The following is a 16,869-nucleotide window of genomic DNA, read 5'->3' on the forward strand; positions in this document are numbered from 1 at the left end:
GTATGATGAAAAGTTTGTTCTTTCATTTAAATAGAAATATAACTTCTTTTCTTAGTGTCTCTTGACTGAACAGTGATGACGATGAACTAGGTCCCTTCAATGAATGAAAACAGCTAAAAATGCATACCTATGAATCTTTGCCGGCAGCTCCACATATTTCGCCGGTTCAAAACGTTTACTTGACGGCGAATCGCTGCCATTACCATAACTTAACGTGTCCGGTTCACCGTGTGCGATGCTGCGAACAATATCGTCACGTCCGATTCGGCGTAATGCATTATCGAGACGTTCTGGATTCGCTTCTTCCTTCTTCAGATAAATCCAAATCTTCAAGACATTGTGAATCTCTTTTCCGGGATAATTCTGACGAATATATTGGATGTCTCTATGCGGGAGTTCGAGAGCCCGAGCTAACCGTTGCCAATCTGCTCCTACGCCTTTTAACACATTATTGTGGACGTATTCGGGTAGCTCCTAAATTATTCAAGTATTAGTAAAATCTCTAGGGGATTCTATTTACAAAAGAAAGAGGAGAACTATGAATGACCTTCTCCAAAGCTCCCTTGTACTTGACATCAAATGGTGTAGTATCTTTCTGGATGGTAACCGTGGGTGTTTCGCCAGTGTATTCTGGTAATGATATGGCCAGTGTACAGATTGGTTGTTGGGGTGGTAGAGACTCGGAGCGGACCTGTGAATAACAGTGGATTTTAGGAGTAAAATTATGTATCGAAGATGGACAGGTGGTTGATTACCTTTGGTTCGGTCATGAAAGCAATTCTTCCCTCTGTAGCAGCTTCGGTGTCATCCTTGTTGCGAGTCTGAAATATAACAATAATTTAATACGTAGTAATGAAAAAACTGCTATCTTTCATGCTTATTCGATGACGCAGGATCATTATGGGCAGAGTCCACGAAATCAAATAAGGAAAACACATAAATGAAGATTTGCAATTACCTTAACCATGAAAGCGAGTCGATTTTCTTGGAACGGTAGGAAGAACAAACTAAGTTGATCTCCGCTCTTCGTTACTGGCACTAGATTTCCGGCAAATTCAAGGAATTGATGTTTTCCTTTGAGAACCTGTAAGCGGACATAATTCACATCAATCCTAGTTCAACAGCTCTTCTTATTTTTTCTCAAAAATGATGAATGAAAATTGGAAGCGTTGCACAAACCTCTACATCTCGAGATTTAGCGATCATCTTAAAGTGTTCTTGCTTCTCCAATGTTTTGTCTTCCTTGTCATCCGTCATGCAGAACACTCTGCAGCAGGCACATGCATATATTTCCAACGTAATAGCCCTATTGGGATTACATTTATTAGTCATACCTTAATTGACCTTCAACCGGGAACGTCCTTCTGGCAAACACAGCAAATTTGGCCATATAAGGAATAGAAATCGCCTCGTTGTAAACCTCCTGAGCCATTCGGGCAGCATCTCGTGGAGTTTGGCAATCCATCAGCCAGAAACGAGCCGAAACTGTCGTTGTGAATGACACCTTCAACAGCGGCATATCATTGAAAATTCTTCAATTATCGGTTACTGATTCGAAATTCTGGTCACCTCATCACCAGTAAATGTAAGCTGCGTTGTGCCAGTTATGTCTTCCCATTGAGCTGGAGCAGATCCTCCAGTTATCGAACATAACAATCGTAGGGTAGGTGGTTCCTGTCCAGGTTGTCCCGAATACTGGGTGAGCATTCCCTGGAACGAACGAAACCCCTCGATAAGCAGGTGTCAAGTGTAAATTAACTGATTTTCATAAATCAGTTAATTTCCACGCCAACTGCGCAATTTCTGGAATTTCTTGGAAGAACACGTAAAACTAAGATCTATTCTGTTTCAAAAAGGCAGCAATATAAAAAAAGAACACTTTTAAACAGACCAGCAGTCAGAATTCAGAAAATTGCAGGAGCTCACTTACTGAGACGCAAACTCATGAAATTATCATATTCACATCCAATTATCCGACAGAAACCAACCTTGTTGCTACTCTGCGGTAATGGAATACACAGAGTGATTGGTTTATGGAATTTTCTACGCCTCGGTTCGACTGTCACAATTGGTGACACCGCCACTCGGTTGCCGTGTAGTCTCGTAACCATATCCTGTGGTACCGGTTGTGCTTGTACCGATACTTTGATCGTCTTCGTGAGAGATCCATCGGGGAAAATCGCTTGTACACGTGGTACCACCGAGGACATGATCACACCACCTTCTGGACCAACACAGTGGACCTAAGTAAACAAATCTGAGGTTACTGTGCCTACTACAACAAATGTAGGTACGGTTACCTCCTGTCGAACTCGCGTGACGACGGCGAAATACATAGGGAAGTCGTTGGTGAGTATCCGGGTGATTCTTGGGGTGTGGAGATCATCGAGTTGGGCTAGCTCTTCAGCGTCAAATGACTCGTTTAGCACCTAGAGCAAAGAAAGAACGTGAGTCGACCAAGTGTAATCCATGTTCATGAAAACAAAGGCTGTACCTCTTGGACGGCGTCTTCGGTTGCTTCGAGTTGGTGTTCCTTCCAGTGTTGGCCGTCATCTGAGCGCAGGATGACTATTTCACGTTCGCGATCTCGGAGAGACGCGAAATGCGGCACTTCTAGGATGACAGGACCGAGGAATTTGGCACCGGCTGGAGCCATCTCTAAGATTCTTGACGCTAGTTCTTCGCCTTCGCTAAGCGGTGGTGGATGGGCTAATTTATCCTTAAAAAGAAAATAACATTTAAAAGAAACTCTATTATTTGTTAGGAGGAATCCCTTTAACATCCGGTTCAACTGAAGAAATGATATTTTACCTTCCTAAGGTAACGACATGTGACTCGCACAGGTTGACTGGCTTTTCGTGGTGGAATGATGATACGCACGCCAGAATGGCGGCATCCACGCATCGCACCACCACGCGCATCCACCAGAAATGAGATCAAGAAACTAAAAAAGAGGCAACTCATTGCAACTAATCACCGAGTTCTTTTCCTTTTCGTCCATACACCACCAGAAAAGATTCGAAGCAGGGAAGTGTAACACAATACTAAGGAGAAACATAAAAGACTGCCATTGTTACAGGAGTAGACATCTCTCCTTCGCCTACTAATAACAAACCGAGTTTTAAAAACAAAAGTTTATTTAACAGTAATTCCAACTATTACTCCCACCTTAAAAATCTACTTAAGGTGCAAAAGGTCAAACTCACTTTCGACCATCTCTTATTTTTACCACAATCTCTTCAGTAAACAAAAACATGTCCGTGGGAAAGTCTCAAGCTGTTCAAATTTTTAACATCATGGAAAACAAAATTGTATCATATTACAAGAAAAATCGAAAAAAAGAATGCATTGGGAAAATCTAGCCATTTTTATTCGTCGAAGAATTCAAAAATTTCCTACTTCTCAGTGCATATTTAATATTTCTGTCATATTTTTGTGCAAGTAACTTTCTTAATTTCCCTACCTTTGTAGTGATCTACCCAGTAACAATGACAAAAATGCTAGAAGCGATCAACTAAGGTAGTAATTGCTCCATTATTTTCATCGTATTTCTCATAAACATTCTAACAAAGCAATTCTACAGACTGATAGCAAGAAAAAAAAACACTGAACAAGCAAGGAGCTAATGTCTTCACTGATCACTATACTAAAGCATATCTAGCTACGGGGAAAGATTACGTAAGCGTATAACGACGTAATTTCATGCCGTCGAAGGTGGTCCAATAAGCTGACGCATGCGCACATTCTAGACATCTGTGTAAGATGTTTACAAACTTTGGGAAATGTGCTTGCGGAATATGCGACAGCTTCTCACATACGTAACATGCAAATATCTATATCGACACTAAACCGCTCACAACAACCACACCACCACCACCACTAAACTAAACTAAACTATTTGAGGTGAACTTACGTCTTGTGCTGTAGTTTACTGTAAAAAAGCACAGTTTAATACAGTACCTTTCTAAGGGATTGCTGCTCTATCTATACATATCTCTACAGTGATTAACATAACACTAGTAGTACTGCTAACATAACTGAACAAATCAGCAAAGCATAACAACGATGAGAAGCAGCAGCACCGTAAACGTACCTTGGTTGTGCGACATGATGTCCAATCGGGACGTTATCGTTGGTAGTGGTGAAGGTACGATCCAAAATTGTTGTGTCGTTGATGGTGGTTTGCATTGGTTGCGCCTCAAAACATCGCAATATATCGCCAAATTCGGCGAAGCCTAAGGCCGAAGCCATCACATTACGGCCGGCTAAGAGGAATCAATGCCATTGCGTTGAAGTTTTTTTTTTTGTTGTGCGCGAGGAACGATGATAACTATCAATCCACATGCTGAATCGTGGATTTTCATGTCCTGGTCTCGTTCGGATCATGTTTATGTTTTACGAGCCCCCATCCAAAATAATGGAATCTAAATCTCTCCACTCATTTTATGACGTACTCTACCTTATTTATTATTCCTTATCTCTAATTACGTACAATAAATAATTTCTAGTGATTTTTCTCAAAACATACCAACTTCTTTTGAAAATACATGCGATTTACACAGCTATTCATATGTGTTATCAACATATATCTGTGGCGTTATTTACTTATTTACAAGAAACTAGTTTTTTTTTCTCGCAAAATTTAAAAAATACAAAATATACATCAATCCATGATTGCTATAGAAAGTCTGACACAAGTTAAAGTCGTATAAAGCGAGAAAAAAACTGAATAATTTTGGAAATACTTAGGTTAACGAATTTCGTCTCAACTTTGCTGAAATGATGTATGTGGAATTTTAAAACCTTAAGAATTTACATATATTTAAGAGTCAATAAACTATTTATTTCAGTGAAGTTTCAGAAATGCTTCGTTTCTATTCTACCCTCTGTTTTGATGAGAAAAAGTTTGTTTTTCTAGAACCATGAACGAAACCTATGATTCACGTGATTTACGTGAAGTTCCCACATCGAATTATAGGTGAAATTTGAATGGACGACATGAATTTTTAAGTAACAAATAACCGTAATGTGGAATTCATTCTTAATTTAATGGATTTCACAAAAATAGCCGACATTCGATGCCCCATTTCCATGAAATTCCTTTTTGTTAGAGAATATATGTACTGATTTTCAATCCTTTCACTATCCTTTTTAAAGACAGGACCTCTGCGCTGCTTTCTATGGGAATTTTAAAAATTAAGTAAACAGTTTGGGTATACGGTGTCGCAGTGTCATACCTGTGCTTTTCTGATTAATTCATCTAGTTTGTCGGGTCCGTCAGCGATTGCAACGGTTGCTACTCTGGGCGCTGTTCCATCAAATTCAGCGCTCTTGGATAGGAGCTGGAAAATAGAAAGTTGAAAGTTTTGAAATTACGATTAACATTGAGTTACGGTAGAAAAACGTTTCGAAAACAATATATATTCAGTAATTTACTCCATAATAAGGATTAAGATATAATTCAGCTAGAAAGATTGTCCATGCACCTACTTCCCACGCACGTTAGATGATTCTAATCCATTTAATAATTAAGAAATATATAGCACCCACTGAAAACAATAATAACATTGAACATCCTAAACATTTTTGGTTCCTAAGGAAAAAACACAGTAAACGATGATGGACTGTGCAATACCAGAACGAATAATGTGTCGAAGAAACGTTCATTCATAGCAACAGCCCACAAAATGATTCATGAACACCTGCTTCTGTTCGGAATACAGGGGAAAAAACCGATGAAATTGTTCAATAGGCGAAACATAACATATTGTAATACGGTAGAAGAAATAGCCACAGCAAATACCATTAGACAGAAGTGTGACCAACACATAAATGTCGCGCTTCTGCGATCATTTACAAAGAATTCCCAGCTGCAAGTGAATGCAGATTTCAAACGATCTGATTCTGATCTATTAACTCAAACGAATGTGAATTCCATTCACATCACGTCATCTGTCACAAGTGCGCACAATGAAAAGATGCGATTCGGGGCTGGAGCTAACCGTGGTGTGTAACTTGAAACTATCTAAACTCCCCTTTTCCACAACCTTTTTCTTCCCGTCGTGCTTCTTAGTGCACGCCGGGAACAGTTTTTTTCTCTCAGGACGCAATCCTAGCACATCATTCTCTTTATTGCTAAAGTTTCTATACGGAAATGATACAATAGCGATACTCTCTGAGTTAATGGGGATCACTCACATTTCAAAAACACTTTAATGAGTTGATTGATGGTATGTGCACTCTATGTGGGCTGGATAGTAAGCTGGTAAATCGTCGTTTTAGGATCAGACGGTAAATCGGATAACTCGTCCTCCTATGGTACACCACAAAATCATATACTAGTTGTGACTATTAAATTATCACAACCTCACAACTGGCTAACATGACCAGAAGGTACTGCCATACGACACCTATTCATCCCCGTTTCGACGAAAAGCGACCAAAAAAAGTGAACTCGCACAAATAAGACCAACGTTCAGCGAAAAAAGGCTAGGTTTTTAGCATTTGGAGGGAAACGAGTCAAGTTATAATAGGAACTTGTCCTAAGCTTGACCTTTTGGGAAGATAGGAAGATAGGAAAAACGAGGAAAAATGTCAATCAATCATCGGAAATTCTTGGTCGATGGAAGTGAGTAGAAATCTCGTCGAGCATATAATGCGAGAACGAGACGAAGTATAGTGCAAAACGACAGCCGATGGCTCGTTCGAGCCGTTTAAAATGCACCACACCACAAACACACGCACTCACACACACACACACGCACATGCGGCGAGTGCGGCAGCGTGTAGTATTTCCTCCTCGCGCGATGAGACTGCTGCCGTCGTCGCATCGTGCCGTTTCTCGCATCTCGTCATAATGCGATATAGTCATTGATATACAAATTACCAGCTGCGTCCGATCTAAAAGACGTATCGCGGCTATTTGATAGAGTTCCGTTGATGAATGGGGCCGTGACCAACACGAAAGGCACGTCGAATGTGGACGACACCGGAACAGCAGAAGTTGACAATGAAAGGAAATGTTATCAGTGTGCCGTGAACAACTGGACGATTTTGTTCGTGAGGAATAAAACTCAAGTGTCTCTGTGATACCTACTTCATCATCTCTGGAAGCCGAAACGAATGCAAATGCGGACGAGCTGTCCTCGTAAGTCCCCCCTTATCGATTACGCTCAACTCCGTGGAAAAATCCCTAACGGAATTTCTCATTGTGTTTCCACATACGAAATCAGCTACTCCAGTCACCAGAAGGTCCGAAACCGTCTCTTCAGCCAAAGTCTTCGTGTTCTAAATAACTGGGTGGGAATTTTTATGGCTTTGGTCTTGAAATGAAATACGTGGGCGACGACTATTCCCGATCCGAATCCGCGGAATCCACGAAAGAACAATCGACGCGACTTAGTGGTGAAAACGAGAAGAGATTTCTAGTCCTGCGCATCCGCAGCAAAAACGAGAACATTTTTCATTCATCATTACTAAAAATTCGTACGTTTCTGAAGGGAAGCAAGCTTGGATGTGCTTTATGTAATGATTAGTAGGCTTCAGTGAAGGGTTTTTTTTTTAAAAACGAGTTTCTCACATGGAGATTCATTAAATATGGAGAAAAGTTTGAAGGATAACAGCAAAAAAAGAAAATCGTTCTTGTACTTTAAGAACTTTATCGCGTTCATAATTGACCATATGAGTTCTCGATAACTCATTTTCTGTTTAATATTTAAGGAGAAATCCTGCTAGATGATTAATATTATTGAAAAACCTAATTAATTATATACGTAATTACGGGGAAAAAACGAAAAGATTTTCGGAGTCTGGAAGGTTAGCATCTGTTTACTGCGACATTCTATTTCCCTTTTTGTCCCTGCCTTTTTCCCCGAACTTTACGGCGACGTTACCATCTGGACGGGAAAAACAACCTGTTGCACGTAATTGTGATACAAGTATAGCAGTAAATAAAATGATTATGCAAAGTAAATAATGTCCAAGTTTAAAAGAATTTGGCTGGATAAGAATCGCAGAACATTATAAAAGAAATGCTGAAAAAAAACCGAAACTTTTGCCTTTCGCTACAATTTACGGGATTTTCAAAGTTGAACCTCATTTAATAGGCATATTTCTACTCAGGACTATAACAATTAATTTTAATTGAAATAGTTAAAAGGAGAAAAATCAATACCTGTTCTCCAGTGTGTATCATATGCACACCCGTTGAATCGGCCAAACCTTGTGTGAGTGTATCGGAGAAATCCTGAAAAATTGACATACTCTTCGCTGGCTGCTTTGCACTTAAACAAAAGGCGTTGAAACAAGGATTAGGGAGTGGTGAGCGCTGTTCCAAGAATAGAGCAATTCAAAGCATCTCGAACGCAGTAAATTCTTTTCAATTATTGCGCTCAGATTACAAGCACAGTATGAATAACAGCGCTATAATGTGCACTAGTCCTCTATAGTAGATGTCTAATATAATAAGCGCAAAGTGCGTGCCACGCACCCATCTTTCTATAAATTCAGACTGCAGAATCACGTGTTCTTTTCATCCTCTTCTTAGGATTATGATGGCTTGGAATATTTCGCGCCTGCTGCTTTTTTTTCCTTGAAAAAATCTCGATGAAGTAGTCAGGAGTTTGAAAGAAAGAGCCTGAGAAGTTGCACATTACGATTATACAAACGTACACTAAATTACGAGCTCCGAATGAATTCCAGTCTAGCAAAATGACGGAAAGAAATGCCAAAATCGGGGAGTTGACAGCACTCAGCTGGATAGAATGAAATTGTGAGAATAACGAATATTCTTACATCATACAGCATTTCGAAAACTTGTCAATAAAACCGAGCTATTTCCTGACTTGTGGTGAATCCTTGATATATTGTTTTTCATGTAAAGTAGATTACATGAACTGAAATACCCGCTCCTACTGTAAGGGAAATCCTAGGGCTTCCGGACCTAGTGAATCTTAAAGTGTAACTTTTCGCTGCATTGCTCCCGTAAATTTTTACGAGAAATTCTGGCTAAAATCTAAAAGAAAGAAAAGTTTCTGGAAATGTGTGTACGGAAGACGTATGGGAAAAAGCCAGAATATTTACATAAAAGTAGTAAAATCGCAAATGGCAATCTGCCAGAAGATCCATACGGGTGTTAATTGTGTTACGTACGGCAGAGATTGTGATCAGAACAACTCAAATGCTCATGACAGGTCGCAGCAACAATTTGTCGACCTTTACACGAATATTCTGCTAAACGTTACCATCAACTACGAAAAAAATCTCGTTCAAAATCGAAATCAATAGAGTAAGAGGGAAATAATGATAGGGCATGAGCACTTCAGGCAGGCTGAGTATGGGCTCGGGAAACTAGTTTGAATTGCTCTCATTTCGCTTTTGTTTTTGAGTGAATAAACAGCCGACACGATATAAAGGTATGAATGGATTGTATCGTTCGTAAAATCGATAAAATTCGTTTCGTACAAAAAAAGTTGGGGTGGATTACAAATCCCCGGTGATATCGCTGTTTTCTCATAATTTCTGGATGTTTCTGCAACGAGCGTAAAGTTATTAATTCGTGGGGGAATAATTTCGGCTCTACGGATCGTACGATACGGATTATTATTTGTTTCATTTCTTTCAAGCAGTTTCCAGTAACGAAACACAGTTTATATTTTTCTAAGATGGAAATTTTGAAAGTGAGAAGATTTTCCAAGCTTTTTTTTCAAAATAACCACACAGAACCTGAATATGGATACTATTCGGAAGATAACGCTCTCCTTATTTTTATTTCTACTTTTCTTAGCCGAAATCTCTAGAAGTTACTACTTCAGCATAGCAGTCTGCAAATTTACGTCGCCTCTCGCCAACATTTCATAGTATTCCATTTCCTGGATGCACTTTAACACATTTCTCACTACAAACAGTATACTTCCTCGATGTTGGTGACGTTTTACAAATTTCAACATAGTAGAGAACCAGTACCTTGACGTGAGCTGTAGCAGCTTCATGCTCAGCAGCCGCTCCCTCATCCTCGCTCTCCGAGAACATCGTCTCGTTCATCGCTTCTGGATTCTGCGGTTTGTAGCGATCTTCAGCGACTGTGGTTGTTTCGGTGATTACTGTAGTTTCTGTGACGGTCTTCAATGTCTCCACTACCGACACATAGCCTAGCCGTTGGGCGATCGAGAGCGGAGTTTGACCGTTCTGGAATATTTCCGCGATAATTTTACGATAATTCCTGAATAGACTGTGAGAGGGACGTACCGCAGTCTGGGCATTTGGTGATGCTCCATGTTCAAGCAGGTATCGAACACAATGGTTATGTCCTTGTTGAGCAGCTTGGTGAAGCGGTGTGTAGCTGGCGTGAGTGGTTTCACCGACGTTGGCTCCATGTTCAACAAGGAAACGTACCTAATACATAAGATTTTGAGTTTCAGGATGAAATGAGAAAAAAGAAACAAAAAATACAAAGAACAAAAATGAAAATCTATGACAAAGTTAAAAATCCTAACCATATTCAGTTGTCCGAAATGGCATGCGACATGAAGCGGTGTATATCCAGCGTTAGTCTGACTATTAACATCAGCGTTATGTTTTACCTAAACAATTACTTTTTTTTATCGATTTTCTTCTTGGAGTAGTAACCGGATTAGAACAAGTCTGATCCGCTATATAACTGACCAATTCTTCTGCAACTGGTACACGATCCTCTTGTGCACACAAATGCATAGCTGTTAAGCCGTTATTAGCCTTAGCACCGACCTAAAAATACCAAACTACTTGTGCTGCTAACGTTCTGCATACTGCTAACATCGATAAAATTATGGAAAATCCTAAATACAGATTTTTTCAGGAGAAAAAAAAAACTCACATCTGATCCATTCTCTATCAAAAGAGCAGACATTTCACGATGTCCTTCCTGAGCGGCAAGATGTAGTGGAGTGAAACCAGCTCGGGATTTAGCATTAGGATCCGCCTGTAAGAAAAAAAGCGATTTCGTTGCGCATCAAGTATAAATTCCTCTGAATTACCGGTAAATGTGGTTATTCGCCTTGACTCACACAATAGAGCTAAATCCAAACTGCAAAATGGCAAGCAGAAAATGACTGTTATTGGATTGAGTACAACGAAAGGAGAAAAACCATCTCCGACGTAAATCGTTTATTCAAGTCTTATGGAAATGTTAAGCTCTGTTAACTGTACGAATAGCTACTTCTAAACATGGATAATTTCCAACTAAACTGAAATTCTACGAATTCGGTACCCTCAGCCAATGGTGATTTTTCGTGAGGATAGGCTGAAATAAATTTACTTGATTAGTTTAGAAAAAAACTAATACCTGCAAGATTTTTAGCACTGAATTTTTTCTACAGCACTAGATTTTTTTTCTACACTACACCTTTGTTCGAGGGAGGAAAGGGTACGGAAAACGTGGGGTAACGCATAAGGCCAGCAAAAATTGTGTATTTTTAGGTGTCCACTGGTCGCGCCTTTATTTTCCATTTAGCGCTCCACACATGGGTGGAATTGCTCCGTGAAAATAAACATTTCATCGAAAATTTCTCCATCGTGGAATGAGACTAAGTTTGAGCCTGACTAAGTTTTGTTTTCACCACGATAATTAGTTTTTTCTAATCAAAATACATTTTAAAGGAAAAAATCCGTACATGATACTGTAGTAATGTGCTGGCGATGTCCATTTGGTTCTTTTTGGCTGCGATATGCAGCGGAGTATAGCCATTCTTTGCCGCCGCTTTTGCGGATGCTCCATGTTCGAGGAGAAGCATCGCAACCTAAGGAAAGAACCACACTCTTTTCTTTTTATCATCATTTTCAAAAAAGAACACTAACCTTATCGTTGTTATAGTGAGCAGCGACATGCAGTGGCGTTACTTGATTCTTTCCTTCAATATCTACCGGTGTTCCACGTTCCAGTAATAGTTTAGCCACCTAAAATCACCGAATAATTCCCTACTAAATAAAAATGTCAAAAAAAAATTCAAGCTATACCTCAACGTTTCCGTATTTGCTAGCAAGATGCAGGGGAGTGAATCCTTTCTTTGTAAGTACACCCTTTTCAGCGTTGTGATCGAGAAGAATAGCTGCTACCTCTTCCTGACCTTCCTGGAATATGCGGAATATATCGTGTGAAGGTTGTGAAGTGCATAAAAAATAAGTGCGTTCACCTTAGCGGCGATATGCAGCGGTGTATACTGATCTCTGGTCGCTGCGTTGGAGTTGGCACCTGCCTGTAGCAGCAGGACGACAATGTCCGTATTTCCGAGTCGGCTAGCAATGTGCAATGGAGTTTGAAGCTCACGCGCTTGAGCATCAACCTTAATCCAAATAAATGGGATGGGAGAACGGAAAAATTGAAACTCTGCAATATAAAGTAACCTTTGCGCCATTTCTAATCAAAACACGAACAACATCAGTTTGATTTGCACGTGCTGCTAGATGTAAGGGTGTTTCACCACGGACTGTTGCTACATCTGGATTTGCACCCTGAAAAATATTCCTTGATTGATGTTTACGAGATTATTTCTTCGAAATAACATCAATAAAGCAATCTGTTTACGTGGAATAGTCCGAAATCCTTAGAAAAGAATTTTGAAGAAAAAAATGTATGCTATTACTAACTTACTCTATGTTTATTTCTTTTCCCTTGCCCTGCATCCAGCTAACAACTTCTACTAAGCAAGACCTGGATTCAATCCATATTTTTAAGTTTCTCCGATTAATTATGCTGATAATTCACGTATTTTCACTACCGGTCGAAAATCTTAAGATGTTTTTTATCCATAACCTTAAAAAAAAGTTTTTTTTTAAGATTCAAAGTTTACAGTTGGCTATACCTCAAGTCCTAGTCACTAATCAATGCCTAGTCCTTGCAATTTTTCCTTCTGCATGTGCATATTGGCAGAACACTTTTAAATTTTCAGGAAAATTTCCTATATTTCCGGAAAAATCAGATTCATCTTACACTAATTATCCGTCTTTCCTCCTCCGTTACCATAGTAAAAATTTCAATGATTTCATATTTCCCAGCCAAAATGCTTTTTTAACTTCTATTTTTTTTAACTTTTTTAATTTTTCCCCTAAAATGCGTAAAATTTGCTGAACAAACCTGTTGAAGAAGATAGATGACAATATTGATAGCTCCCATAAACGATGCCACATGAAGCGGTGATAATCCAGATTCTGTAGTGGCTTCGATAGCAGCATGGTATTTTAGGAGCAATTCTACCACCTAAAATTTGAAAAATTATAATTTTTCCCTAAAAAGTAAGAAAAGATGTTCTATAACTCATGAAAAAACCCACCTTAATTCTGTTCTTCTTACAAGCAATATGTAACGGTGTGAAACCGTTCAACGCCCTTGCGTTCGGGTCAGCGTTACGGTCCAGAAGAAGTTTTGCTACCCTGAATATTCGATTTAAAAAAAAAAAACTTTATAAGAGTACATCTGTAAGCAATCAATCGATATTCCGAGTCAAATATTCGATACCTGACGTGTCCACAATGAGCGGCTACATGCAAAGGTGTCAGATAGTCGACGGTCACATCATCGACTGGTGCTCGATGATAGAGAAGGATTCGTGCCGAATCCACATGATCACCTTGAGCAGCCATGTGAAGCGGGGCGAGACCATTCTTGAAAAAAAAAACGTTTCTCTTATCTTGCCCATGTTGTTTCATTCCTTTCCTTTTATTGCAAGGATACATGTTCACTGATATGGCAAGGAACGCTCTAGAATAACTGCCAGCTGCAGATTTATATGTTTACATTTTTATGCATGTGAAGAGTGTTCGTTTGTTTATGTTTTTTGAAAAAAAAAAACTGGAAAAATGGAATAGCTCCGCCTCTTCGCTAGGTCTTTTCTCTGATTGGTCCGCAAAAGGGATCAATAATAATAGAACAAATGGAACAATGGCAGGTAATATCTGCTAAAGGAGAAACTATCAGATTCCTTGATCCAAAATCGTGAACTTTCTTGACATTCGGGATTTTTTGAGGTTTTAACGGAAAATATTTTGTTTTCAATTCCACAAAAAAACTTAAATAACTAAGAATTCGGAGAATGCGTGCAGAACGAATTCTGAGCTACACATAACAGTTAAAAATATTGGTTATTTTCATGCTTAGCCTCATGGAATCTGGGAAAGCTTTCTGGACTTTTAACAGGTTCCATTAAAACCAACATTCATACACAACAAATTTTCCCTGTAGAGGGTCCCTTTTTTCATTTAAAAGGCTCATTTGCAGAAATTCTTCAGGCAGTTTTCGACTTGAGAAATTCAATTTTCCAGCGACAATCCGTGCTTTCGTGTAGAGAGGGAGAGAGAGAGTTAGCCGTTTTTCCATGGCTCTACCGTAACCCTCGCAAAGCTCTTATGTCCGGTTCGTCACCCCTTATGGAATTTCCACGTCACTTCTCTTTCCATGGTTATGCCATAAAGCGCTCTTCCTATGGCTAAAGGACCTCTAGCGAGGAAAGAACAGCGGCAACGATGGCCCACTTCTCATCGCGATAAGTGCTTTGCCTCTTATGTCCACAGATGTCCTCTATTCATCCAGAAAGGCCAAAAATTAGCAAACAATCACTGGCCATACATGGTACTCCGCTAAATTCTCGTGAACAAACCTTTGTTTTAGCGCTAATCGGAGCGCCTTTCTCCAGTAATAGGTCCACAACTTGATCGTGTCCACTTCGTGATGCGCAATGAAGTGGTGTAAGTAGATCACGAGTACGTGAATCGATTATTGCTCCATGTTTCAACAACAATTCCACCATATTTGTTCGTCCCCATTTTGTTGCAACGTGCAGTGGGCTGAAATACGAGAATAACTGGTGGTTTAATGGAACAAATAAAAAGCGTTTCAGGGAAAAACACTCGTCCACGGGCATGCGTTTTGATTCCGTAGAAATATGAAAACGATTCCTAATGGAGCCATAGCAAAGCATATCCAATTACTAGATCCCTTTGCCAATCTGTGGAGTTCGTCCACGAGACATCATCGCAAGTCGAAATTGCTCGTGCTTTGCTCGAAACAGCTAGTGTACGGTAGATTTATTGTGCCGCTGAGCCGATAAATTCCCGTAAACGATATAAGGAAGCAAGGGTGAATTACACAAAACAGGAGTTTTTTTTTTCGTCTACGAAATACTACGCGGCAATAAATAGGTTGGTCCATTATCCAGAAACGAATTAAACCAGGAGGAACAGGAAAGAGTTATGGGATCTACTCAGAACTTTCACAGAACCACTGAGCCTTTAACTCAATTACTGAAACCAGCCACGGGTAAAAAGGGTCCACCGGGGACCTAATGGTGAGTAATACGAAATTTTAGCACTAAGCGCTCATTCCAGTTATTAATAATTCGTGTACGAAATCGTGCATATGACACACTAAATCCATACTCGGATAAGCAACAAAGTGGTGCATTTGCGGAACTAACACTGCTGAGTACTTCGAAACTTCAAATCATATCCAAAAAAAAAAATATATCGTGGTATTTCCTTTCTGCTTCACGGTTTTTTTTTATTTGTGTCCATCCAAAGTCAGAAAATTACTGAGACTTTAAGAAGCATCATCATTAATCCATATTTCTAACAGTTATGTCCTTTGTAGAGATGAAAATTAATAGAAATTTCTAATGTTCTTACATCTCATTACAATACAATTCCACCGTACCAACGACACATCCATACCGTAACGTTATGACCTGTGAAATACGCAGTAACCCCGGATTTTCTTCTGTTTTTTTTTTTCGCTCGACAATGTCACCATAAGTACATTAAAGTGTTTGCATTTGCGCGACTATCCTCCACAAGGACGATTTCCGTCGCGGTTTTTTTTTTCTCTTCCCCTCTCACAAAATCCTATAGATAAACATTCAGCTGAAACATGATTACGCAAATCGCGGCGCAACAGCGTCGTTTTCCTCAAAGCACAAGGGAACGCGTTGGTGGTGGTGGTGGTGGTGATGGTGGTGGCAGCGGCAGAGGTTTGTGGCATCGCACTCGCTGCCGGCTCCGACGATGAATTCCCTCTGGATTCGGAGTGGTTGGCAGATTGATTGTTCTCCGAGGATTGGGTTGACATCGTTAAATTTGAGACCACACCACACACATACACACACGCACACAAAATCGATGTGTAAGGCTCGATGCCGCTAAACGGGCAACTTCCGTTCCGAAATGGCTCGATTCGAGCCATGGGGCAAAGAACTCGGTCCGGATGCTTGCCGCTACTGATCGGGCTCTGGAGATGAGAATTTGGAATTGTCGCTCGCTGCGGACAACATTTATGTGTTACCCGTTGCAGAATGGGCACCCATCTGGTTCTTATGCATATTTAATTGCAGACCACCATCTGTGTGAATGGCGTGAATAAGCCGCGAAACAACTAATGGACGTTGAAGATGGAAAAAAAAACTGTGAGGAAAATTGGATTATTTCCAGATGGGTCTCTTTTGCAAGAAAAAAAAGCGAATTGCACAGAAAAATCCTGTTGCGATCATCGCTAGATGGGAATTGTCATTTCTTTCAGATATTTCATGAATTTTTTCGCTCAACTCACCATAATTTCTCATTTTCTGGACAAAAACGTAGAAATTTCCAAACTTTCTACCGATTACCGATCTAGTGAACAAAATTCATGAAAAAGTCGACAAAAAATCCAAAATTTTCCAGGTACCCAAAATCTGTAACTTCAAGTTTTTCTAACATAGTTTCTACTGCATGGAAACGATTTAGACGAGCACCAAAAAAAAAAAAACATAAACGCAGAAGTTTGAAAATTATGTAGTTGCGGACCTGAAGAAAAAGATGACGTTAAGTTAATGGACCTCATGCTTAATATCTGAGCTATTCAAAAGAAAC

The 16,869-nt window shown here is 39.7% G+C and overlaps 1 protein-coding gene across 3 annotated transcripts in view; it reads right to left on the reverse strand.

Annotated features, from left to right (window-relative positions):
• Positions 1-16,869, reverse strand: part of RB195_003934 (uncharacterized protein) — a gene marked incomplete at both ends in the record, with an annotated part of 31,490 nt that overhangs the window by 2,362 nt on the left and 12,259 nt on the right. For 2 of the 3 annotated variants that reach the window (XM_064201814.1, XM_064201815.1), the window contains 29 exons: positions 128-474; positions 548-691; positions 756-821; positions 959-1,084; positions 1,180-1,267; positions 1,335-1,504; positions 1,570-1,710; positions 1,989-2,243; positions 2,301-2,429; positions 2,495-2,719; positions 2,812-2,944; positions 3,914-3,931; positions 4,094-4,197; positions 5,238-5,342; positions 8,174-8,245; positions 9,964-10,185; positions 10,246-10,392; positions 10,494-10,580; positions 10,663-10,743; positions 10,853-10,957; positions 11,649-11,774; positions 11,833-11,931; positions 11,992-12,105; positions 12,168-12,317; positions 12,379-12,486; positions 13,109-13,231; positions 13,305-13,404; positions 13,490-13,635; positions 14,628-14,814. In XM_064201814.1, the coding sequence (XP_064057695.1) occupies positions 128-474; positions 548-691; positions 756-821; positions 959-1,084; positions 1,180-1,267; positions 1,335-1,504; positions 1,570-1,710; positions 1,989-2,243; positions 2,301-2,429; positions 2,495-2,719; positions 2,812-2,944; positions 3,914-3,931; positions 4,094-4,197; positions 5,238-5,342; positions 8,174-8,245; positions 9,964-10,185; positions 10,246-10,392; positions 10,494-10,580; positions 10,663-10,743; positions 10,853-10,957; positions 11,649-11,774; positions 11,833-11,931; positions 11,992-12,105; positions 12,168-12,317; positions 12,379-12,486; positions 13,109-13,231; positions 13,305-13,404; positions 13,490-13,635; positions 14,628-14,814 (3,918 nt within the window). The remainder of the gene's footprint in view (positions 1-127; positions 475-547; positions 692-755; positions 822-958; positions 1,085-1,179; positions 1,268-1,334; positions 1,505-1,569; positions 1,711-1,988; positions 2,244-2,300; positions 2,430-2,494; positions 2,720-2,811; positions 2,945-3,913; positions 3,932-4,093; positions 4,198-5,237; positions 5,343-8,173; positions 8,246-9,963; positions 10,186-10,245; positions 10,393-10,493; positions 10,581-10,662; positions 10,744-10,852; positions 10,958-11,648; positions 11,775-11,832; positions 11,932-11,991; positions 12,106-12,167; positions 12,318-12,378; positions 12,487-13,108; positions 13,232-13,304; positions 13,405-13,489; positions 13,636-14,627; positions 14,815-16,869) is intronic. The other variant, XM_064201816.1, reaches the window with a different exon arrangement.

The sequence above is a fragment of the Necator americanus genome, chromosome IV, assembly GCF_031761385.1.
Source record: "Necator americanus strain Aroian chromosome IV, whole genome shotgun sequence".
Lineage (NCBI taxonomy): Eukaryota > Metazoa > Nematoda > Chromadorea > Rhabditida > Ancylostomatidae > Necator > Necator americanus.